The sequence below is a fragment of the Polypterus senegalus genome, chromosome 14 (genome assembly GCF_016835505.1).
Source record: "Polypterus senegalus isolate Bchr_013 chromosome 14, ASM1683550v1, whole genome shotgun sequence".
NCBI classification, from domain to species: Eukaryota; Metazoa; Chordata; class Cladistia; order Polypteriformes; family Polypteridae; genus Polypterus; species Polypterus senegalus.
Window position 1 is genome coordinate 21,480,023 of NC_053167.1, and position 25,481 is coordinate 21,505,503.

General features: G+C 40.5%; 1 protein-coding gene across 1 annotated transcript in view; it reads right to left on the reverse strand.

Moving 5' to 3' along the window:
- LOC120514612 (brefeldin A-inhibited guanine nucleotide-exchange protein 2-like) overlaps nt 1-25,481 on the reverse strand; it is a 570,108-nt gene that overhangs the window by 233,896 nt on the left and 310,731 nt on the right. The window contains exons 11-12 of the mRNA XM_039735092.1: nt 1,543-1,701; nt 1,306-1,453 (exon numbers count right to left, since the gene is read on the reverse strand). Of these exons, the coding sequence (XP_039591026.1) occupies nt 1,306-1,453; nt 1,543-1,701 (307 nt within the window). The remainder of the gene's footprint in view (nt 1-1,305; nt 1,454-1,542; nt 1,702-25,481) is intronic.

Consider the following 25,481-nt stretch of genomic DNA (forward strand, 5'->3'; position numbering starts at 1 on the left):
CCATATCTTTTACGTCAGTGGATAACTGATGTTACTATTTGAAATTGGAAAAAAATCAAACTCTCACTTAGAGGATCTGTTCAAAACTTTTTTAAAAACCTGGCAGAATCTAATCAATAACATTTTAGAATAAACCTTTATATTGAGGAGAAGAACTTCTTTCTCTTTTTACTTTCTCATGATTGAGGGTGTTGAACTGAATTTAGTTTTGTTAAATTTGACTTGATTGTTTGGAATATTACATACTTTTAATACATTCAATAAAGGATAAGAAAAAAAAAGAAAAAATATTATGAGCAAATATTAAGTATTTTTCAATTTAATTTAGTTGGAAAGATTCTGCTCCAACATGTTTGCTCACTTGAAATTAGGGTTAGTGTTTTAGGGTTCTGTGCTGTTTAACATATGTAGATGTACTGTAAATAACAGGGAATAAAAGCTGAAACTCGGATCTCTCCTCATGTTTATCTTTTGATCTTACACACAAATGTCTTAAGTGCTCAGCAAAAACATTGCTGTTCCAATACATTTGGAGGGGAATGTACTACACAAACATATTTGATGTGTTTTTTGTCAAAAAGAAGTTCAGTTTTTAACAATGTTGAAAATGTATATATACCCCTTAGTTAAAAGAAGCAGAAGCTCCTATTTTCAAAATACATTCTTTCTAACCATTGCATTGAAAGTAATTTAACTGTGTTAAGTTTTAAGCAACATGCTTGACTCTCTTTAGCTGAGGTTAAACACTGACAACATACAATTAAGTTGATACTAGGTGTTCTACCTGGCTTCACCTACTGTGCAGTTACATGCAAAAATAAATATAAAGCAGATCTGACACTTATTGACCTCTTCATGGTGACAAAAAGACAGATTCTTACTGTATTGTTTAGCATCTAGTGCTTCTGAGCGTATTTAAGCCCTTGCGAAATTTTACTGTGAAATGTAGTGTAAAAAGAAACAGAAGTAATTTCATGCAACAAACAATTTCTAGAATAGTAGTAATACCATCTTACTAATTCTGTAACATAACTGATTTGTTACAGAGCATGTAGAATGCACAACAGTCGTAATGTGCAACTTGATCATGGAAAGACAAATAAGGATTGAGTGGCACACACATCTGCATCCTCCCAGAGCAGCGATCCTGGCAGATCCCCAAGAAATATTCACCCCCCCCTCACGAAATAACTACAAAGTTTTGCAGAAAAACGTGCAATGGTTTTTGCATGATGCTATAACAGACAGAAATTCAGTTTTATATATATATATATATATATATAGAGAGATACATAAATGTTATACCCAAATTCAAAGGTATGAACTCCTCTGCACTGGGTGGGAAAACACGGGTACTGCCTTCTTCTTCTCTTATGGCACCAGATGCACAGCGGGTTTTAACTCCAGTTCCAATAAGCTGAGCCAATTCCAGTTGACTGATACACTTTAAAATCTGAATTAAAAAGTTTATATAAATAAAAGAGTACAAAACCTTTCTTACAAAGTTTTCTTTTCTTACTGGTTGTGATACTCTTCCTCTACCTCATGCCAAGAATGTCCCAAATAGTTTCCGTCAGTGTGTGCCACAGTTATTAGAGTTTTGATTGTGTCAATATTCTTTTGTTTCATCTCTGTAATACTTGAGCGGGCTGTAAGTAGAGTGAAACGAGCCAAGGCTTGGACATATGCATCTCTTTCAAGCTGAAATTAAAAATACAAGAAGAAATAATCAATCAGCAATGTTTTTTAATTTTTTTTCCCAATTACAAAATATGTCATCATCATAAAAAACTAATTCTAAAAATGCACTACTCAATGTTTCTGAATTAGTTTCCAAAGATGTACAAGAGGCAGTGATTTATGAAGATTGTTCTATCCTATACCTGTAACAATAAAAATTTGATGGTGCTATCTTCAAAATAAGCTAGGTACAATGTTTGCAATGTGGAAGATCTAAAATACAGTTAACAGGAATTGAAAGTTATCACAAAGCACCAGAACCCATTGTGTCAATGGCATGCCATATGTAGAGTAAAGCAACAGATACATCCGCTACTGAGAAAAACATTTCAATATTAGAATCACTTTCTTACCTCTACACCCCCACCAAAAATGGAAAGCAAAAACACAAACAACATTGAAGTGTCCATAAGCAAACTATGGAAGTCTTAATAAAAAACACAGAAATTGAACATTGTAATAAATATACAAGTGCATAAAAATCAGAAGAAGAAAAGAGAGACCAATAGAGAGGAAATAGTGGACTGAGTAAAAAAACCATTGACTGAACAAACCTTTTTGTGATGGAGACCATGAAGATGGTGACTAAATTCTTGGAAAACTATTTGTGATGAGAGCATCTTAACTAAATGCCATTTGCCACTCATAAACAATACTTGAAAAATCCATAATCTCATGGTTATATGTAGATGATCCCGTTATATTACATCATGGATTGACTAAGGTCCTGGAATAATGGTTTAGACGAACTAGAAAGTTATGATAACCATGTAGGTTATTATATAGCTCACCATTAATGTATATGTAATGAATGTTATTTGTGTAAAAAAAACAAAAAAAATGCTATTAAAACAAGTACTGCCTATAAAAATGTATGATCATGTTCTTTGTATTTTTATAGTTTATGGCTAGAATTCAGTAAATTTAATTTCAGGAATATCTGGTGAATTTATCCAAGATATAAATAAAAGTAACAGTTTTTATTATGCCTAAACAGAAATGCATCAATATAGAATGACAAAATGAACAGGAGATGTTAGCAAATCATTTCCCATGCCATCACCAACTTTCTTACAATTTATATGTTCTTGTGTGAATTTTGTGATGGTTTATTTTCCACATACTACAGATATTCAGGGAAAATGCCAGGGCCCTTGCTAAATTTGGTCTGGCAAATCTTGTCATCTCAGTATGTGCATGTGTGTTTACTTTCTTTTAAAGAAAAGCACAGTGACGGATTACATGATCGCAGGACAAATGTAAGGGTATACTGAGCCCCTAGGCAGACTCGGTTGTACGCGCTCAAAAACAGACATCCACATGGTTGGATCTGTAACTCAAATCCTACCATTATCAAACATGCTCTGATAACCCCACTCCTCAAAATATCAATATTCGATCTAAGTTAACAGTTAAAGGACTGTCTTTTTCCTTTCCTTTCTTTCTAAAACACTTGAGCACACTGTTAACCAGGTCTCTTCATTCCTTGTACAGAATGGACTGCTCAATACCAGCCAATCCTGGTGAGGAGAGCTGTCAAAGACATATCACACATGCACAGGGATGCCTCAAGGATCAGTATTGGGTCCTCTACGTTTCTCTCTGTATAGCACCTCACTGAGCTCCATTATCCAATCCCATGGGTTTTCGTATCAGTGCAATGCCAGTGATACAAAGTTGTACATGTTGTTCCCTCCTGAACTAGAGTATATCAGCTAGAGTCTTTGCATGTCTTATTGATATCTCAACCTGGATAAAGGACCACTGCATACAGTTCAACCTGGCAAAAAATGAGGTTCTTGTGATCCCAGCCAGTCAATCTGTTCAACTCTCCATCTCTGTACAGCTTTGTTCATTGTTGCTAACACCTGCCAGGTCAGTACACAACCTTGGGTTGGTGATTGAGGAGCACCTAAATTTTTCTGACCACATTTAAACTGTTTCTTGTTCATGCAGGTTCATGCTCTACAACATCCACAAGATCATAACTTATCTGACAGAATAGGCAGCACAACATCTTGTTCAGCCTTTGGACTTGTTGTGTCTGGGCTACTGTAATTCACTTCTGGCAGGAATACCTACATATGCTGTCAAGCTACTGCAGATGGTCCAGAATGCAGTGATCTGTTTTGTATTTAATCAGCTGAGACAGGCACATGTTACTCCTCTCTTCAGGTTGTTACATTGGCTCCCAGTAGCAGCATGCAATAAGATAAAATCCCTGATATTTACCTACAGCATAATCTATGGGTCAGCACCTGCATATATGGAGACACTGGTGAGGTGCTATGCTCTTTCTCGCCCATTCAGGTCTGTCAGCGACCAGTGTCTGGTGACGCCACCTCTGCATGGTATCAAGTTTTTACATACAAGAATAATATGATCTAAAATATGTACAAAAAACATTATCAAAGAACTTTACATTATCAAGGACTTGTCTGGAAAAATTTGAAAGTAACAGAAAAATAATACAACTCCCAAATAAGCAAAAGTCACAATGGTTAAACTGGTTAATTTGTGGTGCAACAGGGATTTAAATTTGAACAATGGACTTAACAATTAAAGTAATAATTTTTCTGATAAAATATTACATAGCAGTTATACTTTTATTTTTGAAACATATGAAGATAGTTAAACTTTGACTGCATTGCCTTCTTTTGTAGATCAGTGAGCAACTCAGTAGCAAAATATACTGCTCAAAAGAATTAAAGGAACACTTTTTAATCAGAGTATAGCATAAAGTCAATGAAACTTATGGGATATTAATCTGGTCAGTTAAGTAGCAGAGGGGGTTGTTAATCAGTTTCAGCTGCTGTGATGTTAATGAAATTAACAACAGATGCACTAGAGGGGCAACAATGAGACGACCCCCAAAACAGGAATGGTTTAACAGGTGGAGGCCACTGACATTTTTCCCTCCTCATCTTTTCTGACTGTTTCTTCACTAGTTTTGCATTTGGCTACAGTCAGTGTCACTACTGGTAGCATGAGGCGATACCTGGACCCTACAGAGGTTGCACAGGTAGTCCAACTTCTCCAGGATGGCACATCAATACGTATCATTGCCAGAAGGTTTGCTGTGTCTCCCTGCACAGTCTCAAGGGCATAGAGGAGATTCTAGGAGACAAGCAGTTACTCTAGGAGAGCTGGAGATGGCCATAGAAGGTCCATAACCCATCGGCAGGACCAGTATCTGCTTCTTTGGGCAAGGAGGAACAGAATGAGCACTGCCAGAGCCCTACAAAATGACCTCCAGCAGGCCACTGGTGTGAATGTCTCTGACCAAACAACCAGAAAGACTTCATGAGGGTGACCCAAGGGCCCCATGTCCTCTAATGGGCCCTGAGCTCACTACCCAGCAGCATGCAGCTCAATTGGCATTCGCCATAGAATACCAGAATTGGCAGATGCACCACTGGTGCCCTGTGCTTTTTACAGATGAGAGCAGGTTCACCCTGAGCACGTGACAGAAGTGAAAGGGTCTGGAGAAGCCATGGAGAACATTATGCTGCCTGTAACATCATTCAGCATGAGCAGTTTGGTGGTGGGTTAATGATTGTCTGGGGAGGCATATCCATGGAGGGTCACACAGACTGCTACAGGCTTGACAAAGGCACCTTGGCTGCCATTAGGTATCAGGATGAAATCCTTGGACCCATTGTCAGACCCTATGCTGGTACAGTGGCTCATGGTGCACGACAATTCCTGGCCTCATGTGGTGAGAGTATGCAGGCAGTTCCTGGAGGATGAAGGAATTGATACCATTGACTGGCCATCACACTTTCCTGACCTAAATCCAATAGAACACCTCTGGGACATTATGTTTTGGTCCATCCAATGCCACCAGGTTGCACCTCAGACTGTCCAGGAGCTCAGTGATGCCCTGGTCCAGATCTGGGAGGAGATCCCCCACAACACCATCTGTCATCTCATTAGAAGCATGCACCGATGTTGTCAGGCATGTATACAAGAACACAGGGGCCATACAAAGTGCTGCGTACAATTTTGAGTTGCTGCAATTAAATTTTGGCAAAATGGACTAGCCTGCCACATAATTTTTTCACTCTGATTTTTGGGGCGTCTTTGAATTCAGGGCTCTGTAGGTTGATCATTTTCATTTCATCAAACGATGTGGCATCCTTTCGTTCCTAACACATTACCCAGTCTATATCAGTATAGATATCCAGGAGGATTTCTTTTTCCCTTTGAGATCTGATGTGTTTTCAAAGTGTTCCTTTAATTTTTTTGAGCAGTTTATAAATAAATCCAGCAAAGACAGGAAGGAACTGCATCCCAGGTTTACTTGTTAAATGATTTTTAAAATTTGTTTTAGTTACGGACTGCATATTTATCTAAAGTCCTAGGTTATATTACTGCATGTTCTTTGAAATCCTAATGTTAGACATTAAAACCACATTTTAACATATAATTTATAGTTTTCTCAGACAATATTACTACGGAATTCCTGAGTAGGGTACAAACGTATATATAATATTTATTTTATTAGCCTCTGCATAATAATCAGTCCTGAGTATGACATTAAACTGCATCTGGCCCTGCAAGCGGTCCTCCAACTTGCAGGGAATCATGGGGGTTGGTGGCAGGATTGGCATTCCAGCCACCGTAAAAAGAAACTTCACAAAGCTCTGAGACTACAGAAAGGACTCCTTTTTGTTCTCCGCGACAGTAGCTCGGCTGCAGCCGCCCAAAGGAAGGCTGCTCGCATCATTAAGGAGATGGGGGACAGCCCTCGGGAGCCCCATCCCCGGAGGAGTCGAAACCATTGGAGAGTCAGCAGGGTCAGGTCTGTTGGGGATCGGAACTGGTGTGGTGCTGAGGCAGCAATCATGTACCAATTTGAGGCGGCCCATACGGGTGGGTGCATGGAACATCTTGTCTCTCCGGCAAGATGATCATCTTCCTCTGCCGTCAGAGGAGCTGCGTAAACTCCGCATTTCAGTGGCGGCACTCTCTGAGGTGCGCAGACCAGGGACTGGCCAGATCTATGTAGGTGGATACACTTCTATTGGTCTGGTCGGTCTGAAGGCTGTCATACCCGTGGAGTAGCTGTTGCTGTAGCAGATTGGCTTCTTCCGATGGTGTCCGATGTCACTCCTTTCAACGAGCATATTATGGGACTCAGATTACAGCACTCCCTGGGTGCCTTGTCTGTTGTCTCAGTGTATGCTCTGACCGCAGTCAGTGATGTCTCGGTTGTACGTTGTTGTTGCTACTCTTAGGATCCAGCTTAGGTCCAGTAGGTTACCACCTACTAGGAAAATGAACCTGGACTTGGCCAGATTCCAAGACCAGGCTGTTTCTAATGAGTTTACAGGCAGTTTGTGTGAGGAATGTTTAGATTTGGGTACAACTGCCAATCCTAATATGATGTGGGAGACCTTCTGTGACAAGACACTATTGGTTGCTGAGGGTTGTGTTGGTGTTACCAGTGTTCCCAGAAGGAGGTGTTTCATCTCACTGGGCACCCTGGATATCATCGAGAGGATTCGCAGCACACGGCTCAATGGCAACTCTGGTCTGTACCGACAACTGCGAGGGCTCTGAGGGCAGATAAAGAGGCATTTGTTAGAGGAATCTGTGAGTAAGTGACACACCATCTGTGGTCTAGCGACCCATGTACTGCTCACAGAGGAATCGAAGCATTACGCACATCTAAATCTGTTCCTCGGAAAGTCACAGTTAGGACCTCTGCATTTTTGCCAGTTGATTCTGGGGTTCATCAGGTGTGTGTTTTTGCTCCTACCTGTTCAATGCTTGTTTGGCAAGGTCATGGGGTCCAGTGGCTGTGGGACATCTGTTGGTGAAGAAAGATTCACAGATCTTGACTTTGCTGACGATGCTGTGATCTTTGCGGAGTCAATGGAGGTTCTGATTGTGACCCTCGAGAGACTGAGTGAGGAATCTGAGTGTCTGGGCTTGTGAGTGTCCTGGATAAAAACCAAGATCCAAGCCTTTAATAAGCTCTTGGGCACAGCCATCAGCAGCGTGTCTGTTTAAGGAGAGAGTGTTGACCTTGTTGAGAGGTTTACTTACCTTGGCAGTGACATGTCTCTGATGACTATTCCTGTGAAGTCAGCAGATGGATTGGGAGAGCATGGGGGGTCATGAGGTCGCAGGAAAGAGGTGTGTGGCGCTCCTGATTATGCAAAAGGACGAGGGTCCAAGCCTTTAGAGTGCTGGTGCTTCCTGTCTTGCTATATGGTTGCGAGACATGGACACTACCCAGTGACCCGAGACGAAGACTGGACTCCTTTGGTACTGTGTCTCTCTGGAAAATCCTTGGGTACCATTGGTTAGACTTTGTGTCGAATGAGCAGTTGCTCATGAAGTCCCAAATGAGGCACATTACCTGCATTGTGAGAGAGCGTCAGCTACTGCACTATGGCGCGTTTCCCCGAGGGTGATCTGGCTTGTAAAATCCTCACTGTTGGGGACCCGAGTGGCTGGACCAGGCCAAGGGGTCATCCATGTAACATCTAGGTTTGGCAGAGAGAGGGAGGGACTGGACCATACGTCTGCCTGGGGGGTTGCAAACGGGGATCCCGAGTTTAGTGGGTGTGGCAATGCACTGTACCAGTGCATGCTCCCCAGTCTGACTTGAGTTGACTGCATAATGCAGTTCAGTATTGGGGGGACGACAACATGGATGCCAGTTTTATTGGAAGTCCATCTATCTTTGAACGCATACACACATTCACAAGTTGTCGATTTAAACTCACTTGTCAGGTTAACTGACACATCTTTTTAATGGTAAAGGATGGCACAGTTCAGCATTAAGAAGAGAGATAACTGCTTCCAAAACACGGGAAAAACTATGGCCAGTAACTCATCTCAATCTGAAGCCATTCCAGACTGCACAGAAAGTAAACAATCTCAGTTTAACAACAGTAACCAAGTCAAATAATGATGAAAACAATTATTTTAAGGGCAAGATATTTGTGTCACTTTCACAGCATTGGATTAGATCTACAGTTGTGCTTGAAAATTTGTGAACCCTTTAGAATTTTCTATATTTCTGCATATATATGACCTAAAACATCATCAGATTTTCACTGAAGTCCTAAAAGTAGATAAAGAGAAACCAGTTAAACAATTTATTGAGGAAAATTATTGATTATATTACATGTGTGTGAGTGGCAAAAGTATGTGAACCTCTAGAATTAGCAGTTAGTTTGAAGGTGAAATTAAAGTCAGGTGTTTTCAATCAATGGGATGACAATTAGGTGTGAGTAGGCACCCTGTGTTATTTAAAGAACAGGGGTATATTAAAGTCTGCTCTTCGCAACACATGTTTGTGGAAGTATATCATGGCACGAACAAAGAAGATTTCTGAGGACCTCAGAAAAAGAGTTGTTGATGCTCATCAAGCTGGAAAAGGTTACAAAACCATCAGTAAAGAGTTTGGACTCAACCAATCCACAGTCAGACAGATTGTGTACAAATGGAGGAATTTCAAGACCATTGTTACACTCCCCAGGAGTGGTCGACCAACAAAGATCACTCCAAGAGCAAGGCGTGTAATAGTCAGCGAGGTCACAAAGGACCCCAGGGTAACTTCTAAGCAACTGAAGGCCTCTCTCACATTGGCTAATGTTCATGTTCACGAGTCCACCATCAGGAGAACACTGAACAACAATGGTGTGCATGGCAGGGTTGCAAGGAGAAAGCCACTGCTCTCCAAAAAAAACATTGCTGCTCGTCTGCAGTTTGCTAAAGATCACATGGACAAACCAGAAGGCTATTGGAAGAATGTTTTGTGGACAAATGAGACCAAAATAGAACTTTTTGGTTTAAATGAAAAGCGTTATTGCTGCAAAGGGGCTCACACCAGAAAGCAGAGGTTCACATACTTTTGCCACTCACAAATACGCAATATTCAATCATTTTCCTTAACAAATACTAGGGGGCTTTGCACCCTGCTCACTTCGCTCGCCAACCCCTGTGTTTGGTTAATTGGATATACAATTTTAATTTTTTTCTTCTTTGGAATTGTTTCAATTTCATTATTTGCACTTTTACTTAAAAGCTTCACGAAAAACAATATTTTTTGGAGACACATTGTGACAACGCAACATATAACTGCCCGTGAGTGAATATTATTTCTGTTTCACTAATAAATAATCCGAGTTTTTCTAATGTTTGTCCCTGTGATTTATTGACTGTCATAGCAAAAGCTATTCTCACAGTAAACTGTAAACATTTTAATACGAATGGTATATCACAATCTCCTTTGATGTGTAATGATATTCTTGGAATATATATATTACCTTTCTTTTTGCCTGTTAAAATTTGCATAGCTTCTCTGTGATCATAAATATACACCTGACGGAATGGTGTATCCTTTGAAATTCAACTTGTTGTTCCTTTAACTGTTCCGGGACCACAGATTCTCATAGCATATGGTCTATTATTGTGTAAATCCACGTTTTGTGCATTGAATGATGCAAAGTGCGAAATGACTTTGTTGTCTACTGTTTGTCTTTTATTTATGACCTCAATTTGTCCTGTTCTTTTTCAATTACACCTGGTTCTGATGATCAATCACCTTTTGTTTTTCGGTAATGTGATCTTTTCTATCTTTTCTTTGATACTAAACCGACTGACATTATAAAGTGTCACAAAGGATTTTACTTGAACAATCACTAACTTTGTAACCACAAACACAACTTTCTAGCACCCTCTCCAATCCCTCATCCCCCGTGTCTCGCCCCCACTCTCCCAACCGCATCAATCAATACCCCGCTATCAGTCTTCCGTGCTGTACTCCACCCTCCCTCAATCGGACCGAACAGCCACTTAAAACCAAAAAGTTCTCAACCTGGCTGGGACACTACAATACTTTCTAATTTTACTGCTTTCATAGGCAGAAATGGATGAAGAACTTAGGGCAGTGCAAGAGGGAGTAAAGGTGACTGTTGGTGGTGATCAAAATGACCATGTGGAAGAGAGTAGAGAGATGATAAGAGAGGGTATAAGGAGGATGTGGAGTAGGGGAGAGAAATGGAGAAGGAGGGAGGATAATAGATGTTGCCATGGCATCTGATTTAGTAATAGTTAACACTTTTTTTAAAAAGTAATTCAGCTTGTGACGTACAGTAGTGGGGGGAAGCCAAATAGACTTTCTAATGTGCCGAAAATCTCATTTGAAAGAGATAAAGAATTGTCAGGTGTGGCAGACGACTGAGGACCTTGCCCCACTGTGACACCTAGAACAAGGAAGGACCAGGAGAGGGGCAACATATTCCCCTGGACGTAAGAGGGCAGCCCCCCTGGCCATGGATACAGAGCTGGGAAGCTCTTCCCTCTGGGGGTCCATGGTCACCACGAGGGGGTGCCTGGGTGGTTCCCGAGCCATGGACTGCAGCACTTCCGCCACACCAGGAAGTGCTGCTGGAACAGGAACCAGATACGACTGGAGTGCTTCCGGGTGCAAGGGCAGCACTTGCGCCACACCAGGAAGTGTTGCCAGAAGATCATCAAGGAGCACCTGGAGCACATCCGGGTGTGCCATAAAAGAGGCCACCTCACTTCATTTGGAGAGCTGGAGCCAGGTGGAACATGATGTAGCTTGCAAGGCGTAGAATAGAGGCAGCAGAAGAAACAAAAGGACTGTGAGCATTGTGGCTAATTGTACATTGTGGTATTGTGTTGAGGAATAAAAAGTGTGTGGTTTGTACATCTGGCTGTCTCAGTTTCTGTCCATGTCCGGGGCATCTTTCACACAGGTCATAAATGGGGAACGTGTGACAGTGCAGCAAAAAGTGGTGGTGATGAACTGGGAGATCAGAATCAGCAAGAGAATAAAACAAGGATAAAGGGGTTGGAGATTAAAAGATGAAAGGATTAAGAACAGGGTTAGGGAGAAAATTTTAAATGAAGTGCAGTCATTTCAGAGTGTGAAGGAATGGTGGAAGAAGAATAGCAGAGTTGCATTAAGAGCAGGTGAAAAGGTGCTCAGTAGAATGACAATAACAAGCTCAACTGGGAGCAAAGAGACATGGTCGTGGAATGGCGAGGATGTGATTAAGGTTAAGAAGGAGGTAAAGAAGACACGGTACCAAGTAAGGAAGGAGGAAGATCAAGAAAGTTATAGACTGAAAAAAATGAGGCAATGAAGGCAGTGGCAAGAGCCCAGTTTTGGAGAAGTGAATGAAAAATTTTAGACACAAAGGGAGAATAACATTTAGAATAGTGAAGGCTAGGAACAAGGCTGAGATGGATTTTACTCAGGTAAAGCAGGTGAAAGATGAGAAATGCTGTGAATGAAGAAAATACAAGGGTAGTATTTGTGGATGTAATCCCAAACAAAAGCCTACAACAACAACATTATTTATTTATATAGCACATTTTCATACAAAAAATGTAGCTCAAAGTGCTTTACATAATGAAGAATAGAAAAATAAAAGACATAGTAAGAAATTAAAATAAGTCAACATTAATTAACATAGAATAAGAGTAAGGTCCGATGGCCAGCGAGGACAGAAAAAACAAAAAAAAAACTCAAGAAGGCTGGAGAAAAAAATAAAATCTGCAGGGATTCCAGACCATGAGACCGCCCAGTCTCATCTGGGCCTAGTACCAAGAATAAGAAGGGAGGAAGTAAAGGAGGCACTGAAAATTATGAAAAATGGAAAGATAACTGGGCCAGATGTATGGAAGAGAAGGACCAAGAAATCATAGTGGACTCATCATTATCTATATTCAATCAGCGTACACAAGCCATTAAGAAGGCTAATAGAATGTTAGGGTATATAGCACAATGTGTAGAGTACAAGTAAAACGAGGTTATGCACAAGGTTTGTAACACTGTGGTGAGGTTTCATCTGGAGTGCTGAAGACAATTTCTGTTCTCTGGGATACAAATAAGACATAGCAGTCCTAGAAAAAGTAAAAAGAAGAGCAACTAGGTTGAATCAGGGATTGATAGTTATGGGGAAAGAACAAAGGAGTTGATTTTTTTAGGCTTAAGCAAACAAATATTAAGAAGTGAAATGATTGAAGTTTTATAATTATGAAAAGAATAAGTAAAGTGGAACCATGATTTTAAGTTTAAGTTAAAATAAGTTGCAAACTTGTTAAGGGTAAATTTTCAACCAATATTAAAAATAGTCTCTAAGTGCAGCGGACCATAAAATAGGAATAAATTATCAAATAGTGTGATGGAGAATATGACTTTAGAGATATTCAAAACTCAACTTGATGCTTTTTTTTGGATAATTTAGGTGGATAAGATTGGCTTGCCTTGATGGAGTGAATAGTCTGCTATTAACAAAACTTACGTAATGTTTTAACGTTCTGCAATTAATTAGTTAGATAGATAGATAGATAGATAGATAGATAGATAGATAGATAGATAGATAGATAGATAGATAGATAGATAGATAGATACTTTATTAATCCCAAGGGGAAATTCACATAATCCAGCAGCAGTATACTGATACAAAGAAACAATATTAAATTAAATAGTAATAAAATGAAAAAATTAAAATAAAATTAATGTTAGCATTTACTCCCCCGGGTGGAATTGAAGAGTCGCATAGTGTGGGGGAGGAACGATCTCTCAGTCTGTCAGTGGAGCAGGACAGTGACAAAAGTCTGTCACTGAAGCTACTCCTCTGTCTGGAGATGACACTTGTTAAGTGGATGCAGTGGATTATTCATGATTGACAGGAGTTTGCATAGCGCCCGTCTCTCTGCCACAGATGTTAAACTGTCCAACTTTAATCCTACAATAGAGCCTGCCTTCTTAACAAGTTTGTCCAGGCGTGAGGCGTCTTTCATCTTTATGCTGCCACCCCAGCACACCACCGCGTAGAAGAGGGCACTCGCCACAACCGTCTGGTAGAACATCTGCAGCATCTTACTGCAGATGTTGAAGGATGCCAACCTTCTCAGAAAGTATAGTCTGCTCTGACCTTTCTTACATAGAGCATCAGTATTGGCAGTCCAGTCCAATTTGTCATCCAGCTGCACTCCCAGATATTTAAGGTCTGCACCCTCTGCACACAGTCACCTCTGATGATCACAGGGTCCATGAGGGGCCTAGGCCTCCTAAAATCCACCACCAGCTCCTTGGTCTTGCTGGTGTTAAGGTGTAAGTGGTTTGAGTCGCACCATTTAACAAAGTCTTTGATTAACTTTCTGTACTCCTCCTCCTGCCCACACCTGATGCAGCCCACAATAGCAGTGTCATCAGCGAACTTTGCACGTGGCAGGACTCGAGTCATATTGGAAGTCTGATGTATATAGATTGAACAGGACCGGAGAAAGTACAGTCCCCTGTGGCGCCCCTGTATTGCTGAACACAATGTCAGACCTGCAGTTCCCAAGACGCACATATTGAGGTCTGTCTGTAAGATAGTCCACAATCCATGCCACCAGGTGTGAGTCTACTCCCATCTCAGTCAGCTTGTCTCTAAGGAGCAGAGGTTGGATGGTGTTGAAGGCACTAGAGAAGTCCAAAACATAATTCTTACAGCACCACTGCCTCTGTCCAGGTGGGAGAGGGATCAGTGTAGCATATAGATGATGGCATCCTCCGCTCCCACCTTCTCCTGGTATGCGAACTGCAGAGGGTCGAGGCGTGGCGGACCTGTGGCCTCAGGTGGTGAAGCAGCAGCGCTCCATGGTCTTCATCAGATGTGACGTCAGAGCAACAGGCCGGAAGTCATTCAGCTCACTAGGACGTGATACAAGATGTTTTCCAAAGCCTTGGGACTCTTCCCTGTTCCAGGCTCAGGTTGAAGATGCGCTGTAGAGGACTCCCCAGTTCCAACGCACATGCCTTCAGCAGTCGTGGCGATACACCATCTGGACCCGCTGCTTTGCTGGCACAAAGTCTTTTCAGCTCTCTGCTCACATGGGCTGCTGTAATTGTGGGTGGGGATGTCTCACCTATGCTGGTATCAGCAGAAGGATGGTTGGAGGATGCAGTACTCGAGGTGAGAGTGGGTTACTGTGATCAAACCTATTAAAGAAGTTGTTCATTTGGTTTGCTCTCTCCACGTCTGTCTCGATGGCGGCACCCGCTTGAGCTGCAGCCAGTGATAATCTTCATCCCATCCCACACTTCCTTCATGCTGTTGTTCTGCAACTTCTGCTCCAGCTTTCTCCTGTACTGCTCTTTCGCCCTGAGCTGGACTCGAGTTCCTTCTGCACGCACTTGAGCTCATGCTGATCACCACCTTTAAAAGCCCTTTTCTTCTGGTTCAAAAGGCCCTTGATGTCACTTGTAACCCATGGCTTGTTGTTAGCATAGCAGCATACTGTTCTTACTGGAACTACAATGTCCATACAGAAGTTGATGTAATCAGTTGTGCATTCAACAGCCTCTTCAATGTTCTCACTATGTGACCCAAGCAATATATCCCAGTCTGTAGTTCCAAAGCAGTCTCTCAGAGCCTGCTCTGCCTCAGGGGACCACTTCCTGAATGAGCGTGTAGTTGTAGGTAGCGCCCTCACTCTTGGTTTGTATTGAGGCAGAAGCAGAACCAGGTTATGATCTGCTTTCCCAAGTGCAGGCAGCGGGGTGGCGGTGCATGCGTCTTTAACGTTTGCTTACAGTAGGTCGATAGTCCTGTTTCCCCGAGTGTTACAATCCACATACTGGGAGAAGGCAAGTAATGTTTTGTCCAGCGTTACATGGTTAAAGTCTCCAGCGATTAGCACAAGTGCCTCAGGGTGCTGCGTTGTAACTTAGCAACTGCGGAATGGATGATGTCACTCGCTCTCCGCGTTCGCTTGAGGGGGGATGTAAACAATAACAGCAATCACGTGTCCAAACTCTCTGGGTAAGTAATAGGGGCGCAGACTTACGGCCAACAGTTCGATGTCCCTGCAGCAAGTGGAGATTTTAACGTTTACATGTCCTGAGTTGCACCACTTTGTATTGACATAGAGAGCAAGTCCTCTTCCTTTCTTCTTTCCGCAGGTTCTTGCGTCTCTGTCCATTTATAACGCCATTTTCTCTCAAGTTGTCTCGATTTAATCTTATCTTTTATCTTTGCACCGGCTCGGCTGCCCCGATATTGTCTTCTTACCTCGTCAGGTAAATAAGGAACCACACCGGCATAAGCATTTCTTCTCAGTGCTTTAAGCGGACTACTTGAATAGGCGATTCTCGGAGTGTAAAAATCCATGTCAAATAGTAAAATAGTAAAAAGTGTCCAGGGAGCAATTCCACATAAAAGAAAGTGGTAGAAGTGATCAGTGATCAGTGAAATAGTGAAATAGAGAAAAATAGAGATAAAAAGATAAAAAGATAAAGTCATATACGGAGCTTCTGGAAAGGCTGCCACTCGGATGCGGCGCCGGAAATAGATAAATAAATAAATAATAAATCCTAAATCTTTCTAAAACTGAGGTGTAGCAAAAATGTCCTGTTTTGTTTAAAATATAAATAAACCAACAATACTTGTGCTATGGTACAAAGATGAATTAAAAGATGCTGAAAATGCAAAATAAAAGTAGATGCAAATGAATGATGAGAGTTATGAGCAATTCAGCATTTATGAAAATACAAACCAGATTCCAAAAAAGTTGGGACACTAAACAAATTGTGAATAAAAACTGAATGCAATGATGTGGAGATGGCAAATGTCAATATTTTATTTGTAATAGAACGTAGATGACAGATCAAATGTTTAATCCGAGTAAATGTATCATTTTAAAGGAAAAATATGTTGATTCAAAATTTCACGGTGTCAACAAATCCCAAAAAAGTTGGGACAAGTAAGAGGCTGGAAAAAGTAAATTTGAGCATAACGAAGAGCTGGAAGACCAATTAACACTAATTAGGTCAATTGGCAACATGATTGGGTATAAAAAGAGCTTCTCAGAGTGGCAGTGTCTCTCAGAAGCCAAGATGGGTAGAGGATCACCAATTCCCACAATGTTGCGCAGAAAGATAGTGGAGCAATATCAGAAAGGTGTTACCCAGCGAAAAATTGCAAAGACTTTGCATCTATCATCATCAACTGTGCATAACATCATCCGAAGATTCAGAGAATCTGGAACAATCTCTGTGCGTAAGGGTCAAGGCCGTAAAACCATACTGGATGCCCGTGACCTCCGGTCCCTTAAACGACACTGCACCACAACCAGGAATGCTACTGTAAAGGAAATCACAGAATGGGCTCAGGAATACTTCCAGAAACCATTGTCAGTGAACACAATCCACCGTGCCATCCGCCGTTGCCAGCTGAAACTCTACAGTGCAAAGAAGAAGCCATTTCTAAGCAAGATACACAAGCTCAGGCGTTTCCACTGGGCCAGGGATCATTTAAAATGGAGTGTGGCAAAATGGAAGACTGTTCTGTGGTCAGACTAGTCACAATTCAAGTTCTTTTGGAAATCTGGGACGCCATGTCATCCGGACCAAAGAGGACAAGGACAACCCAAGTTGTTATCAACGCTCAGTTCAGAAGCCTGCATCTCTGATGGTATGGGGTTGCATGAGTGCGTGTGGCATGGGCAGCTTGCATGTCTGGAAAGGCACCATCAATGCAGAAAAATATATTCAGGTTCTAGAACAACATATGCTCCCATCCAGACGTCATCTCTTTCAGGGAAGACCCTGCATTTTTCAACAAGATAATGCCAGACCACATTCTGCATCAATCACAACATCATGGCTGCATAGGAGAAGGATCCGGGTACTGAAATGGCCAGTCTGCAGTCCAGATCTTTGACCTATAGAGAACATTTGCCGCATCATAAAGAGGAAGATGCGACAAAGAAGGCCCAAGACGATTGAACAGTTAGAGGCCTGTATTAGACATGAATGGGAGAGCATTCCTATTTCTAAACTTGAGAAACTGGTCTCCTCGGTCCCCAGACGTCTGTTGAGTGTTGTAAGAAGAAGATGAGATGCCACACAGTGGTGAAAATGGCCTTGTCCCAACTTTTTTGGGATTTGTTGACACCATGAAATTCTGAATCAACATATTTTTCCCTTAAAATGATACATTTTCTCAGTTTAAACTTTTGTTCCGTGATTTATGTTCTATTCTGAATAAAATATTAGAAGTTGGCACCTCCACATCATTGCATTCAGTTTTTATTCACGATTTGTATAGTGTCCCAACTTTTTTGGAATCCGGTTTGTAGCTATTAAATGTGTACCCACACATAAAAACATATATACAAAAATGTTACTAAGTTTCCAATCATTGAATGCTACCGCTTTAGTAAATTCTCACTAATGAGTTATTGATAGTTGTCATCAACCAGCATTACTTTATATTTTGGCAACTGGTACCTATTTTTTCTGAATGCTCTGATTTGCTGCTACCCCTCATATTTTGCACACTCCACCACGTTCAGTTCTTTGCTGCTTTTACCAAAATGCACCTGATGACATTTCTTCACTTTAAAAGTAGCATGAAGTTTGTATTCAGAAATACTAATATCATGCCTGAGCTGAAATAGCTGAAAATCATCATTGTATACATTTTGGCTGATATATAACTGTTGTTATACCAGTATTACATATAATGCAGGATACACAAAATAACATACAACAGAATAAACATCTACTGTATCTTTCCCAGGTCTGCCTAATTTCATAGAGATCGGAATCTCTCATTATCCAGCAGATGGTCCGAGTACTTTCCCCACTTTCATGCAGTGTATGCAGGGTAACCCATCGCACACTGGGTATATAGGGCTTATAGGGTCTTGCACCCAGTGACCTTGACTACTTTAAGAATATTTAGAAATGGATGAATCAATAAATATGAGTAGAAATTATTACAGTTTATTCCCCTATATGTACACAAAGGTGTTAATTTTTTATTAAATGTAAATAGTACTGTTTATGTATAAGATATACAAGATGCAAAGTGCTATGTATGTATCCGATAAGGCCCAAGAATATCAGCTCAAATTCCACTCCACTTAGTATTTACTACCTACATAATTTTTCATACATTTCTTCCTTCATTTCAAAGATATACAAATTTTTTAAATGGCTACACTCAATTTGCCCAGCATGAATTAATATCAGATGAAACAAGGTACTGCATACAGTCCATCGTTATTTCTTATAGTAACAAGAATTATTACTAGAACTAATGTTACTTTAAAATTCCAATAGTAAAATCACAAATTGTGAATCAGTTATCACATCTCATGCAAATGTGTTTTATCTTATTCAGGTAAAGATCCCAGTCGCCCCACGGGAGAAAGACTTTCTGAGACTAAGTTCATAAAGCTTATAAAACTGTTTCTGGACAAATGCAGAACCATTAATAACAGGAGCTTTCACCTACAGCTAAAGTCACATCAGTACACATGTAGTTTATCAGAATACCTGTGTCAATCAAACGCAGGAAGCTCTGCAGTTTACTTGTGACTTTACACTGTAGGAAGATACGCAAATAAATCAAGGTAAATAATATTCGATCTGGCTTTTATATAAGTCCATCCGTCCATTTTCCAAAATGCTGAATCCGAACACAGGGTCACGGGGGTCTGCTGGAGCCAATGTCAGCCAACACAGGGCACAAGGCAGTAACCAATCCTGGGCAGGGTGCCAACCCACCGCAGGCTCCAATATAAGTAACATATAAAATGTTTTTATATAAAGACCATCACAAAACATAACCACAAACTGGGCTTTGCACAATACCTTGACCTTTGCCTTTTCTTTGAAGGACAGGTGTAGGGCAGACTGACTAGCAGAATGACGCCGGACCTCTTGCTGCATCCAAACAGTGCCATCTTTCGCTTTTTTGACTGGTGCAGCTGCGTTGTTCTTATATGTTACTGGACGTTTCTTGCGGGGAGGGCTTCTGTTCTCTTTTTCTGTCCTCATTTGAGTTCACCTCTGTTATAGCACGTATTTATTTGAAAACTAACAGTGTCAGATCGGGGCAAGAAAGAACATGACTTAGAGAATAAAACTGAATATAAAAAACACTAACCTATACAAGTACCATACAGTTACACCAGCTGTCACAGACTCAAATCAAATGTATGTTTTTATTGTATAATAATAACAATAAGAGCAGCTCACTAATCAAAGCATTTATTTTGTGACACGGCTATCCTCGAACATGCAACCTTCTTGATTATGAGTCAGTAGTTCCAAAGCAGTCATAACAACGAAGTACACTAACCCAATTTCTTTTCCTTTGGTCATATTCTTGAATAAAAGCGCACTTGTTTTGTTATACTACTTGTACTTTTTGTGAAAATGCTTATTTGATATTTTGACTTCAGTCTTCACACATTATACAATATATGTCAAAAATTTCTCATTAGTATTAAAACATGAAAAAAGTTTGTGTTTTAGGTATGTATTCAACATTTCTTGCCTCGAATTTCCTGTCATCCTACACTTACATAGATTGTTGTAGACATGGAACACAAAAGAAATGTATGTATTCCAAATAACGGTATACAACCCTATACAACTCCAGGCACTTCAAATTGAAATAAACAAGGTGTCAGCTGGGAGAGCTTTTTGCCCAAGTTGAGCTCCGTCGGTAGGGGGGATGAGACAGCAGTCTGCTTGCTGCTTGTGCTGATCGACACATTTACAAAATAAAAGATGCTAATGGAGAGGTGTGAAGGGATTTAAGATGGGCTGGGATGACAAGTTTTTTCGAAGGCTACAGGGAATCTAGTGTTAAGAGTAATGTTCTTGTCTGAAGGAGCTTCTGTAAAGGTGTCAGCTCAACTCTGATTTACATCTTAATTATAACTGAAGTTCAGGACTGAGCAAACAAATTGGTAGACCAGCAGTTCTGTCATATACTCAGGAATGCCCACGGTGAGGAGGTGGTTGCGGATTTCTCCATTCCTGCTAAATCTGCCTTTGTAACAGACTTTCTGTGTTACTACAAGCCTAGCAAAATGTCAAGTCCACCTTCTCCTACAGCACTAAAGGGGAGAAGGAGCACTTTGTAGCACATGATTTGTTACAAATTAGTGTCAGCTTCTATTTATGTTAAACTAAAAACTTACATTATATGTTTTAAGTTTCATGGGAAAATTTGGATGCAAATGTAGGGGCATTATAATAATTATAACTTGGTAAAATTGTGTGATTTCTAATTAGATAATCAGGAAATGACACCAGAGTCCCTCTACTACATATATACTTTATTTTCCTAAAACAACAAATCTTATCAAGATGAAAGAGCAAATAAAAAAATTCTAATCTTATTACATGAAATGCCAAAAGAACATTAACTGCTAGAGTACACTTTATTGGCTCATGTATTATTTGTTTTTCCCCATACAGGAAGCCATTGGAGCTAATCATTTGGTACCATATATCACCATTTTCTGTGCATTAGACTTTCAACAATAAAACGTTACATTAAGATACAGAACTCTGAAGTACAATATACAACAACTTTTCATATGTGTTAAGATCGCTCAGTAACAAAGCAAGCATAATAATACCCATTTGCATTTATGGTGTAATCATCTTTTGTTTTGTATAGTATAATTTTCTATTGGGATCTCATATTATAATACATTTCAATCATGTTTCTTAATAGGGTAAGAGTTAAATATGAACCCTGCTCCATGTGTGCACCTGGCATGTGTCTGAGTCGCATATCTTTCTAAGCTTATGCTTAAAAGCTGACGTTATTATTTTATTATTCACTATGATAAAATGTATTTCTTGTTATTTATATAACCTCTTAAGAGAAATTTTATACTTATGTCATAATCATTCTTCTATAGTACTAAGTTTCCTGTTTTTTGTGCCAAAGCTGGATCATAAAATAAATGAGGCCATTGTTCTTTACTTTTTAGGAAAACAAGATGTATGTGGCGTAGTTCACACATCTCGTAAAATAATAATAAGAATGAAAAATATACATTCAAAAAGTTATGTACATCCTAAACAAATAGGACTATCAATCAAATTGTGGTCATGTAAGGTATCAGCATCTGCCATATCCCATTAGCAACTAGGTGTAACCAATCATGTTTAACGTTTTCTGAATATGTAATGAATTCCTTTTAACACTAAATTTAACCAGAGCCTACAAAAAAACTTGTAGATCTGGACCACCTTAAATCCGTTCGCACCTCTCTGCCAGCGTCTTTTGTTCTGTAAATGTGCCGATAAAAACAACACAGCAAGCAGCCTACTATTCGATCCCCCCACCGACTTAGAACGTACACAGACTTCTCCCAGCTCATGCCTTGATTGATTATCTGGGAGTAAGTGCTGGAGTTTTAAAGTGGAATTTCATGTGTGTTCTGTTTCTACAATAAACTGTGTAAACACATTTTTAAAACAGAAACGTTTTCATATTTCAATAGTAAATGACAAAATGTAGGCATAAACTATATAATGTATGAAGCCTGAAGTCCAAAGATCAAATAAACACTTTCACAAAAGCTTCAAGGAAAACACAACAGTTTCTGTGGCGTAGCGGTAAGATTTGCTGACTTGTAATCAACAGTTCCTGGTTCGATCCTGACTGCCTCCTATATTTGCCGTTTTCAGTAGTGAGCTGCTCTTATTGTTAATATCATACAGTACACGCATACACTTGGTTTGCGTCTGTAACAGACGGTGTACATTTATAGGACTTGTAAAAGTTACTGTTTTATTTCCAATTTTATTCTCTCAGTCACGATCACATTACATAATACTGAGGGATCTGACACTGATAGTTTTTATTTGAAACTGGGAGTAACTTTAGATGTGAGTGGTGTTTTGAGGTAATGGAACTAGACATTCTCTCATCTGGAGGAATAAAAGCTCACACACAAATGCTGGCAAATCTGCCTTTTTCGTATCTCACCATCACTTGATTGTTTTTTATTCAGTTTTATTGAGTGTTCCTGCTCACGCTGAATTAGTATGCACCTTATGGTCTATGATGTAAAAAAAAAAAAAACAGAGACATATCCAATGATATTTGGAATTATTCATTTTACAACCTGTATAGTAGATTTCGGAAAACATTGTGGCATGGGTGCAACATTACTCATATTATTCATATTCATTCACATAAACCTTGCGCTTGTAATCAGTGACCGTGTGTTCCCCGACCCCCGATCTTGCCAGTCCCCACATGCTGCTGTATGCAGTTTCTTTTGTACTCCAGGACATGCAGAAGAAAAAATAGGACAGACAGGTCAGTTCAGTGCTATATGCAATCATATAGCAATTGCAATGGCTTCATTGTTTATAAATGGACGTAAATCTGGGTTACAGAAGGCTACTAAAACAACTTGCTTAGGATGGGAAGATAAAAAGATGGATGATGTTCGCCCATATGCTGTTCATGCTGAACATAATATTTGAGAAAAACAGAGTCAAAGTAAATTGCTGGCAGCCCAGTTGTCATTCTATTCTGGAGAACTGACAGGCCGAGGTAGGGGTCTTGGAAGTGAGTCATACAGGGGTGGGAAAAGGGATTTCTAGTTTCAGCAACAAGGCAGCCACAGAACAACCAGTTTACAGGATGGAGGAGAACATGCACGTTATTTGTGTGGCCAATTGGGACACTTTAAAAGGAACCGCCCAAATCGTCCTGTGCAAACCAATCCGGCCGGCACAGGGGGTGTTATGCAGTGGTGTTGTTCACAACCCTAGAGATCTGCGGAGATGGGCGATGTGATGGGCCAGTATGCCAAACCTGACTCGGCAACCCGAAGCTGACCGAATACTTACTCTCCTAGTTGATGGTAGATCAATTTCCTTCCTAGTGGACACTGGCACAACTAGGTCTACTCTGCAGTCCTCCAAGGTGCCAGGAATCCCCATCATTGAAAAGACTCTGAATGTTGTTGCAGCAGCCGGAGGTCCACATCTATTACATCAGACTGTACCTTTAACTGTTGTTTCACCTTTAAACTCATTCACTGTCCCTCATTCCTTTTTGCTCAGTAACGCTTGCCCGGTAAATCTGCTTGGACGTGATCTGATGGAGAAGCTACAAGTTTCAGTGTCTGTCTCTCTTATGGGCACAGATATAACTTCACAGGCGCCTGGACTGTTTACTCTACAGTGCCCTACCTATTATGCAGCATGGGTGATCAAGGAAAGTGATTTTCTTTGCATCAAGATTCCTTAGGTTTTGACCCAAGCCTCTCGGCTGCACTGTACAGCTTGCTATTTTGATCATCAGTTAGATGAGTCATGGACTGCATATTTTGAGAATTGTCCTTCCAAAGAAACAATTTTAATGACTTTTTCTTTGCCTTTCAGATGATAAAGCTGCAGCAGCCATTCACCTCACTCACCAACAGCGCATATGTTTTTTCCCAGGCTCTACCCGACCTGTTTACTATCGCAAAACTGGCTCTATCAAGTGGAAGAATTTACATATGTGGGTTAGACAGTGTGAGATGTTGCAAGACTTGAAGCATGATGGTCAGGGTGTTTGGCTGTCTCCCACTGGGGTTCAAAAGATTGAAGTAAATGAACATGTAGGGGTAGGTTGCAGAGTGTTAAGAGACAGGCTCCCCTGTAATGTCACCATCTCCTACTCTGCTCCCTTCCACATTCCCATGGTTAGATGAGCTCCCTTTTAGTTTGTGGGCATAAGGGAAAAATGATTTTGGTCTTAATAAAGGGGTTGAGCCTTTATCCAAAGTCTCAATATCATCCCCATAAAGCTTAGTATCCACTCTCAGTGGAGGCAGAGAAAGGCATTAGCAAAGTTCATTCAGATTTGGTGCAACGAGGTGAAATAGTTGAAATCCTCTATTCTCCAGTAAATTCTCCCATACTCCCTGTAAAAAAAAGCGGATGGATCCTGGAGGTTCTTCCAGGACTTGCGGGGGGTGAATGCTGCCATTCACTCGAGAGCATCTGTTGTGCCTAACCCTGCAACTATCCTCTCCACTGTCCCATCAACAGCAAACTGGTTCTCTGTGATTGATTTAGCAAATGCATTCTTTTCTGTTTCTGTTCACCCAGATTTTCAATTTTGGTTTGCATTTACATTTAAGGGTAAAAGATGGACTTGGACAGTTATGCCTCAAGGTTACACTGAATCTTTGTGTGTTTATGGTCAAGAACTAGCTCGTAATTTGGAGGGCTTCCTTCCTCCTAGAGGTAGTGTTCTTGTTCAGTATGTAGATAATTTGTTGCTTTGCTCCGACTCAAAGGAGAATTGTGAAAAGGACACCAAAGCTTTACTTTTTTATCTAGCAGAAAATGGCCATAAAATTTCACGGTCTAAACTCCAGCTGGTTACACAAAAAGTTCAATACCTAGGTCATATTTTAACTCCAGGAAAACTGTCTCTTTCCGACTCCCGTATCAAGGTCATAAGACTTGTGCCTTGTCCTGAAACTAAGCAACAGTTGCTATCTCTTCTCAGCATTATTGGCTATTGCCAACAGTGGATCTAAAATTCTGCAGAATGGGCACGCCCTTTACAAGACCTGGTTCATGGAAAAGATCTTGCCCAGACAGATCCCGTTAAGTGGACCCCTGAAGCAGACACGGCCCTACTCAATTTAAAACAAGCTCTGACGTCAGACCCTGTCCTTGGCATTGCAGATTACAAAAAGATGTTTTACCTTTATGTTGATGAAAAGAAAGGGTTTATATCTTCTGGTTTTGACTCAGTACCATGGTGATCACGAAACATCAGTTGCATACAATTCCAAACATTTGGATCCTGTTGCTTCTGTTTTTCCAGCTTGCTTGCGAGCCACTGAGGCTGTTATTTCTTGTGCAGACATTGTTCTTATGTGCCCATTGGTTGTTCGTGTTCCTCATTCTGTAC